This window comes from Dreissena polymorpha, chromosome 7, assembly GCF_020536995.1.
Source record: "Dreissena polymorpha isolate Duluth1 chromosome 7, UMN_Dpol_1.0, whole genome shotgun sequence".
In the NCBI taxonomy this organism is placed as follows: Eukaryota; Metazoa; Mollusca; class Bivalvia; order Myida; family Dreissenidae; genus Dreissena; species Dreissena polymorpha.
In genome coordinates this window covers 43004446-43016745 of record NC_068361.1, presented here as the reverse complement: position 1 = coordinate 43016745, position 12300 = coordinate 43004446, and the positions used below count along the sequence as shown (strand labels likewise).

General features: G+C 34.5%; 1 protein-coding gene across 1 annotated transcript in view; it reads left to right on the top strand.

The window, feature by feature from the left end:
- Positions 1–9656, top strand: part of LOC127839668 (uncharacterized) — a 42981-nt gene extending 33325 nt beyond the window's left edge. The window contains exons 9-14 of the mRNA XM_052368050.1: positions 167–395; positions 4134–4823; positions 5208–5364; positions 7059–7133; positions 8230–8298; positions 9014–9656. Of these exons, the coding sequence (XP_052224010.1) occupies positions 167–395; positions 4134–4823; positions 5208–5364; positions 7059–7133; positions 8230–8298; positions 9014–9530 (1737 nt within the window). The 3' untranslated portion in view covers positions 9531–9656. The remainder of the gene's footprint in view (positions 1–166; positions 396–4133; positions 4824–5207; positions 5365–7058; positions 7134–8229; positions 8299–9013) is intronic.
- The last annotated feature ends 2644 nt before the right edge of the window (positions 9657–12300 follow it).

The window sequence follows — 12300 nt, the reverse complement described above, 5'->3', positions numbered from 1 at the left end:
ACAACAAGTATTTGTTTAAAAGGCATTGTGCTGAGTAATAATGTATTTATGGAACGTTGTATGCACTGAAGAAAAACCATGAGCTCATTATGTGTTAAAAAAGCATTATGTGTGTGTACATTAAATTCAAATACTTTTCGACTGTATATTTCTTTTTTTGTTTCAGGTTATACGCTTAGTTTTTCATCATATTAATCTTGGTACACAGTCAGACGATCTCTGTGACACAGACGGAGACGGGCTGCGTGTAATAGAAACCAAGAGCGAAGGGACGCAATCCTTCTGCGTAGATAATTACGTGACGGAGTTAGTTACCTTGACAAACGAAGTCCGCATTATGTTCACCACAAACGCGCATGATGATGCCCAAGGGTTCCGCATATTTTACTACGCAGGTAATCACAAGTTGTTGTTGTTTAAATTGTACGGTATTCTCCCTCAAAAAACTAATACAACGCTGGAAAAAAAGTTGTCGAAAAAAAAATAAATCATAAAAATGCTATGAATATGCTCAGTTGAATTATCCGAAGGGATATTAAAAAATTATAACTCTCTGATTATACTCCTTTAATTGACGTTTCGGCATAATGCCTTTATCAAAACATTGGAAATTATATGTTAACTACATTTTTACGTCTTTTGACTGCACAATTTAAATAACAAAGAAAAATGTTTTTAAACGTCAAATGACGTTGTACATGATGACGTCATAAATGGCGTTATATAAAATGGCGCCAAAAAAATGTAAAAATTCGCCAAAAATGAAATGACGTTAAACACTTACATATTGTATCTTAATCCTATGTTAAATGTGTGCTTTATATATTTAATAAATTGATATTTTACAATAAAATAATCATCATCATATGTAATTATAATCTACCTTAACTTATTATCATAAATTAAATAGGGTAAACTTATTTAATGACTCTTATTATTTCAATCCATATCTATGTATAATATTCAAATGATATTTGATTAAATAATCATATATACTTGCTATTCTATATATCATATACACATTATGGACAAGATAAATTGCATAAAGTACTATTAGTTTTACATCCATTTATGTTGATGATTAATATCAAATGTTTTTCACATATATTTTTTACAAGATAGTTTCCCGTAGCAGGACATCAAGTTGATTTTTTGTATTTAGTCCATTTGGTGATTGCGTTTGAAACTTCTTTATAAATTCCAATTCTTTAATAAGTCTGTAATAATGGGAACTGTCTCTTATTTGTGTTAACACTGATACACCCATATCCTGCACTCTGTGGCCTGCACCATTGAAATGTTCTGAGATTGGTTTCTCTCTTCGTAGTCGCACGTCAGCCTCGTGTTCTTTGGCACGTTCCTTTAATGATCTGCTCGTCTCTCCGACGTATACCATCTTTTGGCATTTAATACAAAATATACCGTACACCAAGTTATAAATGTTACAGTTCTGTTTTATTGCTTCGTTTGGAATGTCACTTTTTGGGTTGTTATGAAAACCTCTTGTCAACATTTTACAGACTATACAATTAGTCTTACACGATTGTGGTATTAGTTGAAAACGTTTGTTTATTTCTTTGTTTGTTTTTCCATGAACTAAAATGTCACCGATATTCCTATCTCGTCTGTATGCAACTATTGGTACGTCTGGGAATATATTTTTCATTCTGTCTGATTTATATAGTTTTATATAATTACAACAATACTTGATACCAAAATATCCATCAAGAGGGAAACTTAAAGGAAATCCAAAAATACATAAAAAAGGCAACCCGTATAGAACAATCGTAAATGGCATTGGAACAAGTACTGAAAGAATGGCAGAGGTAGCAGAAAAGGAGCTAGAAACCTATGTTATAGAAACACCAAGCTATATAAGAGACACCACAGCATTTTTAAACGCTATAGAGAGGGAAATAACTACACCATTACCAGAAGGAATTATCTTATACTGTTTTGATGTTGTCAAGTTATACCCATCGATTCCAAAGAAAGAGGGCCTAGAGGCGTGCAAACAAGCTTTAAATGAACGCTGTACTAAGACCATCAACACTGAAGCGGTGATTGAAATGATTGAAACTGTTTTAGAAAATAATGTGATCGAATTTTGTGGACAAGAATACAGACAAAAAGAGGGAGTAGCTATTGGATCGAAACTTGGGAGAAATTATGCCTGTTGTTACATGAGAAAATGGGATGAACAATTATCTGAATACAATAAACAACCAATATTCTATAAACGTTTCATAGATGATGGGTTTGGACTATGGACACATGGAATTGACGAACTCATGAAATTTTTCGACTATGCTAACAAAATACATGAAAACATCAAAGTAGAATTAAGATGGAACACAGCACAGATAGATTTCTTAGACACAAAAATTCAACTAGAAGATAATAAAATAACAACTGATTTATACTCAAAGCCAACTGATAAACATCAATATGTCCAATATGACTCAGACCATCCAACAAATGTGAAGAAAGCAATACCCTATGGATTAGGAATACGTTTAAAAAGAATATGTTCTGACGAAAACAAATACAGACATCGTAAAAAAGAACTAAAACAGAATCTACAAAAAAGAGGATATCCAAATAAATTTGTAAACCATGAGCTATCCCGAGTTGATAATTTAAATAGGAAAGACTTACTTAAGAAGAAAGAAACAAATAAAACAGCCAACAAGAGAGTACCACTAGCTATAACTTATTCAAACAACCTTCCAAATATCCACTCAATAATTCGAAAACATACAGACAAACTATATAAATCAGACAGAATGAAAAATATATTCCCAGACGTACCAATAGTTGCATACAGACGAGATAGGAATATCGGTGACATTTTAGTTCATGGAAAAACAAACAAAGAAATAAACAAACGTTTTCAACTAATACCACAATCGTGTAAGACTAATTGTATAGTCTGTAAAATGTTGACAAGAGGTTTTCATAACAACCCAAAAAGTGACATTCCAAACGAAGCAATAAAACAGAACTGTAACATTTATAACTTGGTGTACGGTATATTTTGTATTAAATGCCAAAAGATGGTATACGTCGGAGAGACGAGCAGATCATTAAAGGAACGTGCCAAAGAACACGAGGCTGACGTGCGACTACGAAGAGAGAAACCAATCTCAGAACATTTCAATGGTGCAGGCCACAGAGTGCAGGATATGGGTGTATCAGTGTTAACACAAATAAGAGACAGTTCCCATTATTACAGACTTATTAAAGAATTGGAATTTATAAAGAAGTTTCAAACGCAATCACCAAATGGACTAAATACAAAAAATCAACTTGATGTCCTGCTACGGGAAACTATCTTGTAAAAAATATATGTGAAAAACATTTGATATTAATCATCAACATAAATGGATGTAAAACTAATAGTACTTTATGCAATTTATCTTGTCCATAATGTGTATATGATATATAGAATAGCAAGTATATATGATTATTTAATCAAATATCATTTGAATATTATACATAGATATGGATTGAAATAATAAGAGTCATTAAATAAGTTTACCCTATTTATTTATGATAATAAGTTAAGGTAGATTATAATTACATATGATGATGATTATTTAATTGTAAAATATCAATTTATTAAATATATAAAGCACACATTTAACATAGGATTAAGATACAATATGTAAGTGTTTAACGTCATTTCATTTTTGGCGAATTTTTACATTTTTTTGGCGCCATTTTATATAACGCCATTTATGACGTCATCATGTACAACGTCATTTGACGTTTAAAAACATTTTTCTTTGTTATTTAAATTGTGCAGTCAAAAGACGTAAAAATGTAGTTAACATATAATTTCCAATGTTTTGATAAAGGCATTATGCCGAAACGTCAATTAAAGGAGTATAATCAGAGAGCTATGAATATGCTCACAAGTTTATATCTTGTCTTATTACTATGTAGAAAGTTTGGCAAATGTTAGCAAATATTTGTAAAACAGTTTAAACTCGCTGCTGGTACACAAAGTATGTATATGTTGCACATAATATCCGTACCACTGCATGAATTTAAGGTTATTGAAATTGAATATAGACACCTTTGTAGAATAAAATTGTCAAATACACCTTTTTTTAATCGAATCATTTTAGAATGGCCGTGTAACATCACGTACACACGGGATAACGGCCAACTGGCGTCCCGAAGATGGCCGGCGCACTACACACCGGATACCTCGTGCAAATGGTCCTTGGTTGCGCCACCTGGTGCCCGCGTTTGGCTGAAATTCACCTCAATTGAACTAGAAGATCACATGGCGTCAAACTGCAGAACTGCGTACGACAAAGTGGACATTTACGACACTGATAATACGACATCAACGTTAGTACGAACGCTTTGTGGTAATAAGCATGTGAAGCATTCAATTACGTCGCAAGGAAATAATCTGACATTAGTTTTCACTTCCGATTCAAGAGTGCAAGCCAAAGGATTCCATGCATCGTATACGTTCATATACGCAACATCATCCTCTACAACAGTAAAAACAGCAACAACCCCTATGCATGTACAGCCAACTGTACCTCTGTCACAAAGCGCCTCTACCGCAGCAAGCATTACCAATGCTACCTTTTATAGACTCGGAATATCAGGTTTAACGAATGACTCCTTACCTCTTCATATGAACAACGACACCATATCTACCTCAGAACAGTTAGCAATGGTTAGCGAAGAACGTGATCACGACAAAGACGACGTCATCAAACTGACCGCCATATTTACGGAACCAGACTCACAATATGATATTTCTGAAAACGACACATTTGATCTCATGGGGAATACAGGTATGATATTTACATGGCATTAACAAGCAAATGTGATGTCACGAAAATCATACTTACCTACGTGTTAACTATCTCTTAAATTGTATGCGTTTTTTTATAATTAATTACGTTTGGATCAATTTTGTTGTCAAATAACCCACAAGCGGCAGTGATCGCGAGATTTATTTGATAACAAGAACCCTATTGCTCCGCCATGGGGTTTTCTACAAACAAGTATGGCCTACGATTATTATTTGGAATCTAGCAACATTTTTTTTCTTAATATTTATCATATATGTCTCTAAAATTACTAACTAGTTTGTACCAAAATTATCAGCTGCTATCTATGGAGAACATATGCTGGCTTCTGACAACTTCTGCTAGCTATCGCTTACTTTGTTGAAGGTGACGATATTGGTCGCGGCTTTATACCGGAAGTTGTGCCCGACGCTGACAATAAAGGCCCGGATGTTCGCGCAGTCATCCTTGGAGTGATTGCCGCCCTGGTTTCCATGCTTATTGTAATACTACTTACGTTGGTACTCGTCTGTAGGCACTACAGGTACGATTGTGTATGAATTTAGATAAATGGTTTTTCATGTTCGTAGATATATGCTATATGCTGATCCATGTGTTTGTGCAAACGAGTTTGTCAGCCGCGATAAGAGTCTTTCAGACATTTTGTCTTAGACGGAAATAAGAATACGAAGCCCAGAAATTAGTAAACGTAATCATTCTCTAATTGTAAGTTTAACAAAACAAAATCAAACACTATTATACAATTTCTGTTATGACTCAATGCATTATGTCTTTAAATAAACATTAAAAAGAGGATATTTGTTGGATTCGGTGGAATATCGATTTTATTTCACGAGTGATCATACAAATATTATATAGGCCCCTATTTTATGATCACGAGTGAATTAAAATCGGTGTTCCACCGAATCCAACAATTTTTCTTTTTATTTTATGCTTTTTATTTCACCGTTTATTTACATTGTAAAAAAGTTTATTTGGAGAATTTCGCTGGAATAATAACGTCATTTCGTCGAAAAAAAACAACGTCATTTCTGTTATACCTAATGATACAATGTGACATTTCTGCGGTGAAATAACAGCAGTGAAAATAAACACATTGTTCTTTTCACCGGTGAAAAGAACACATTTTCGGAACTCCCTTTTCTATTTTTAGATTATCATAAATAGTTCTATATATATTTTTATGATCACGAGTGAATTAAAATCGACATTTCACCGAATCCAACACATTTTCTTTTTAATTTATGCTTTTTCATAGTGTATTTACATTTTAAGGGTTTAACTGTAGAATTTTGCTAATATCAAGACGTCATTTCGTAACACTAATGACGTCATTTTGTGTTTTGAACTGTATTTAGGCACGTCACGGGTTAAGGGGCAACTTTTCAGGGAAAGGGAAACAGCTGTTAATTTTTTTCTTGAAAAGGGGACATAAAATAAACAGAAAATTTGTTCATGTGAGTAAAAGATCGTTTGTTATTTCACTCGTGATCATAGAAAAATAATATTTTCACTCGTGGCTGCGCCACTGGTGAAAACATATTTTTTATGATCACACGTGAAATAACAAACGATCTTACACGGACATGAACACATATCCGCTATTTAACAATAAAACAGTGAAAAATATCAATATTTTAAAATATACTGTTTTAGTTCACTGTTTGAAACAGTGAAATATCAGTTTTATGTCACTGATATTTCTCTATAAACCACAGGAATGCATAAAATAATCTTATTTATTTTTATAAAATTACCAAAAGCTAAACAATGTGTAAGCTTTTTAAAGCTATTTCCTGGGATATACTTATACATTTTGAAGTTGTATTATCGGGATCTTATTCTACTCGCAACGGGCGAACAGACAACCACTAATTTATATCATTGTTACAAACGCAACACACATATTAGCCTTGCTCGGTGAAAATGGGGTTTAATGCATGTGCGTAAAGGGTCGTCCCAGATTAGCCTGTGCAGTCCGCACAGGCTTATAAGGGACGACACTTTTCGCTTGTATGATTGTTTTAATGTTTAAAGAAAGTCTCTTGTTAGGAAAAATCGAGTCTAGGCGGAAAGTGTTGTGCCTGATTAGCCTGGGCAGACTGAACAGGCTAATCCGGGACGACACTTTACGCACATGCATTAAACCCCCTTTTCACAGAGTGCGGCCCATATATCAAGTGTTTCCCAATTGTACACAATACTTACCAACTTCAGATCACGACAACCGAAGCATCGTCTAGGGTCAAACCTGCAGAATCTTGAAGAAAATATGTCTCTTTGTCCAGACAGGTTGGTCGATATCTTGTCTATTTGACGATTTCAGCCTCGCTTTTAGAAGTTATATATTTTTCAGCTGACCCTAACAGTTATAATTTGAAAAAAGTGCGCGCGTTTGATTATCATGATAACATTTTTATTTTTTTAAACTGGCAATCGTGTTTAATCCCCCCAAAAATTAATTGCACAATTACTGGTCATGTAAGAAACTGTAATATATATATATTAATTGTGTTCGGCATTATGTAGTACTTTCTTGTTTTCGATCGGATTATAAATGTTTGCTCATATTGTATGTTTTGACATCTACAAACAACAGTGCTTCTTGTATTTATGTCATAAAGAATGTCAAAATCCCCTCACAATGTTTGTATCAAACTCCATGCACTCAAGTCTTCCACCACATCACAGTATAATCCTATCTAAAAGGACTATATTATTCGCAAATCATATTGTACTCATTATGCAATATGGGTTATTTCACAAATCAGTTCATATTCTCAAATAATCAATCCTTTTTATCGCACCTATAGTGTATAGCATGCAATGAAATAGCATTTTTAAGGGGTCCTTGCGCATGATATGCTAATCAGATGATTGACAATTACGATATGTGACAAGAGAAATTTTACCATTAACATGTAAATGTCAAATACGAGCAGTGTCATGCGAAACTAGGTTGTATGTCATATACCAGCGGAGATTCCGACTAGACTGTCACTGCACATCCACACAGACCTCGAAAATTTGTGAGATTAACCCATGTATGCCTAGTGGACTCTCCCATCCTTTTAAATTTGATCAATTTATTTCCAAAATTAGGGATGTCTAGTATATTTATTTCTATATTTAGAATATTTCTTACAGAAATTCCTTTAAGCAAACAGCGCAGACCCTGATGAGACGCCGCAACATGCGGCGTCTCATCTGGATCTACGCTGCTTGCCAAGACATTTTTTCTAGAGGCAAGGCATAAATGGGTTAATAGCAAATCAGCCTGCACATACGCACACACTGATTTGAAGCTACCCTTATCGTATACGACCAATGACCCATTTTTCATGACGCGGTCATTTGTTTAAACGATCTCTATCGAAATCCATTATAGACATGAAGACACAATGAGGTTCAAGGACGAGGACGACATTGATGACGCCGCACGTTTGCCGTTGCCATGGTAACTGAACATTAACAATCACTTTGTTTTCTTTGCTTGGTTTAATTTTTTTCTACGTGTATTGTAATGATTTGTTTAACTTACGAAACATTTCCTAAACTATAAGTTTTGGTGTTGATAATATTTACATATTTTGTTTGTCATTGTTTGGATAACCTGATTTATACAGTAATATCGAGTTAATAAAATAAATAAATGTTAGCAAAATTCGGAATTGAAGTATATGTAGCCTGTATATAATAATGTTTTCAGTAGTCTATAGAAGCGCCGAATATCCAACCGAAAGATAATCTATACCACTGATTTGATTGAAGACTTAATCACAAAGTCAGTGTTGACTGATTTCTTACCTTTAAAACTTCTCGTTTGAATGGATTCGTACGTACACGTGTACACTTTTAAGTCGATTGCACCATCTACTTGATATGTTCTATAGTGGAGAAGTAGTGAGGATCTTTAAAGGGTGATGTGCCGTCAGAAAAAAAATGGTTTTGATGTTGGATCTTGCATGATACTTCCATTATACACAATAATTTACCACGGCCCTTATTTGGCCCTTTTTTCAAAGTACTTAACATAATGCTTTGACATGTATAATGTTAAACGAGTATGACAAAGGACCCCCACCTTAAAAAGGTGAACAAACTACTGTAACATCATCCACATTTGCGTGTCTACTGCTTCCGTTTATAAGCAACTTAATTTCATTTTTTAGTGACCCGGATCCTGTGCCAGATGTGGAATTCCTCAACCCTATGTACTCCCACCCAACAAGGGTCGCCACTCCAGAATCGGACGGACAAACGCAAGTCAAAGCAACAAACCACTCGCACTTAGTTGCACACAATCAAGGCGCAGATAGTCCTCAGTTTTCACAATGCCCGCAAAGCGAATGTATCATCGACGGTAATTCCGCTGTAACAATTAGTCATATAAATTCGCGAAAAGACAGCGTGGTTGTTTACCGTAATGGGTTAACTCGGGACCAAATAAATGCCGTAGAAAATGGGAACGGTATACGCTGCGATTTAAGTACTCGAAATTGCGGACGCGATGAGGGTGTCGTTGTGTGTGAACATTCTGTAATTACTACTGCAGATCTAAATACAGCAGGTATTCCGGGTAACAATGATGGAAATTCCTCAATGTTGTCCGAAGAATGGGTCCTTAACAAGAATGGACAACATAGTTCAAGACAGCTGGCATTCATTGACTGCTTTACGACAGTGTAACCATTGTGCACATTGATGAAAAAAATGGGTAATATTAAGTTTACTCATTATTATTTTATGTGCGCTTTATAAATTATATTAACCGTTGTTTGAATGATACGACTAAATAAAATGTACATTACTTGTGTTGAATAAACTTTTGTCACTGTCTTTGGTAAACCAGCCTTGATGCATCTACATGAATATTTGTGTTTGGATCAGCGTGTCATGTCTTTTTATACGTGACTTCAGAACGAAATTTCCGTTTTCATTTTAAAGGGACCGTCAACTACGAATGACGAAAAAGAAAAGTTCTACAACAACGTATTTTTTACAATTATTAGTTTATATTGATTAAAATATCACGACTTGTATATTACATTAATTGAAAAAAGTTGTTAAGTTTGCATATTTTCAGTATATTCGGTAATAAAGTTTACTGGGAACAGGTACCAGGTAACCACCCGATAATTATAAATAACGCAAGTAGATTGATCATCATCGTCACGTGGTAAACACAGGAATGTAAATTGTGCATGCGTAGTGAATTGTATATATTTTATATATCAAATGATCATTCTACTTGCGTTATTTACAGTGTTTATATCGTTAGGTCACATATTTTTGCGATGTACTTTCGATTTCACATCGCAAAATTATATTACCGAATATACTGAAAATATAAACTTTTTTATCAATGTTATATACCAGTCGTGATATGTTAATCAATATAAACTAATTATTGTAAAAAATACGGTATTTTAGAACTTTTCTTTTTTCGTCATTCGTGGTTGACGGTCCCTTTAAGGAATTCTGTCGAATATATAGTCAACCTGGACACTTGTTCACATCACATGAAATGTTCTGAGCAATCACAGTTTACATAAACTTCAATTTAGATTTATTTCGATATTAAGTATAAATGTTTAAAAAAGCGTGTGAACATGGGGTCTTGATGTTTCAATCCACAAAAGCTTCTTAGCGTGTGTATTCACCAACCAATTTGTAGACTCAAGTCTATTAATACTTTTATTGAACCTGTAATCATAAAATGACATTTTCTGAGTATCCGTTGAAAAACTTAAAAAAGTTTCTCTTCTATAATAACACTATCAGCCAGATTGTACGCACTCATATTCGGCTTGCTGTGAAAACCGTTTTAGCGAAAACAAGTCAAATAAATATCTAAAAGTGTAAGACAGTCATACGATTATCCTAATGTCGACCTAACATATCGACCTTATCCTGACCTTTTTGAGAAAAGTTATATTATCTGTGTGTACAGTAACAGCAACTTCGTCAAAGGTTTGACTCGTGTAATGCAAATACACCGGTGTCTTACATGTTATAAAAGTACATTATATATCAATTAAAACACCATAAAACGTATAATTCCACATCTGGTAACCAAGGTTATGATAAGGTCACATTTTTCAAACATCATGTTATAACGTAATATGTATAATAGTTTAACTCATGTTGGGAGTTGTTTTCTGGCATAGAGTGATGTTCAAATGTAAATGTTAGTTTACATCCAATGTTGATTTTCGTTTCGTATCAACAAGCACATTACGTAATATACCATTATTCTCCATCTTTCCTTCCTCATGAATAAAGTAAGTTTTCTCAAGGGCATGTTTCGTCTGATCATGGTTAAATTGTATTATGTCAACCTGAACCTTTTGACAGGCGCAATGTACATGGTATTTGCGCTTTTTACATGAGCACAAAAGAGTTGAGCATTAGATATCGCTTACACATCAACAAGTTATTAGTTTAAGCACATTGAGTGGAGCTTAAGCAACATCTGATGCTTCTGCTATGGGTAAAAAGGTGTTAATCACACGGTTCATATTTGCATAGAATGCTCCGTGTATGGCGGCAAGCTTGCTAGGGATGGCATAGCCATACCCGACTTACCAGGTAGAGACCCTGGTTGCCCAAAGGGTCTGTCTTGTAATACTCGTTTCCTCTGTTTCAGTACTTCCATAACATATTGAGACAAATCTTCAATCACAGTTTCATTTATGCAAGCTGTCATATCGCTTTACAGTCTGCTGGAGTTGTCTGCGTTCAGCATCTGAATAACTGTTTCCTTGCCGATACCAAACTATCCATCCTTACTGCATTCAATCAGCTGTTGTTAGTTCTTAGTGATACTTAGTATAATATTATGTGCTGGTACAGACATGTCACCCGTTTGATCGACACCCTTGAGACATTGGAATGTCTACCTGATATTACGAACACATCGAATGTATTCAGATTTTGTCTTATATGAGATTTAAAGTTGTCAATATAGTAATGTATCTTTCGGTCTCGGGCCAGTGAATGATACACACGACAGCAGATCCATCTATTAATGAAAATGTGATCTGGCTTTCAATGTGCCGCTCACACACTTCTGTTTTAATTAATTCGTCAGCACTTATTTGGGGTTTCCTATTCTGAGTTCTCCTGTTCCAATAAACATAGCAGAAGGTACTAGGGATAATACACGACAAAGAGTTTCTGCTGGCGGCCAGGTGTTTCTTTTAACGAATCACACGTACCAGCTGATTATATGTCGATAACGGGTCACCCGAAGCAATAATATGAACACTATTATCAAATCTAGTGACTTTAAGCGAGAATAATACAGGGTTTCAAGCTCTTGTTTGTTTTAAATTTCGATAGCAAATGCACACAAATAAAGTTTAACTTCAGCTGCACCAACAGGAGAACAATCATTACCATACAAATGCGGCCTTTTATTAATGGCAACGACCTAATAACCAAACAGTGAGACACA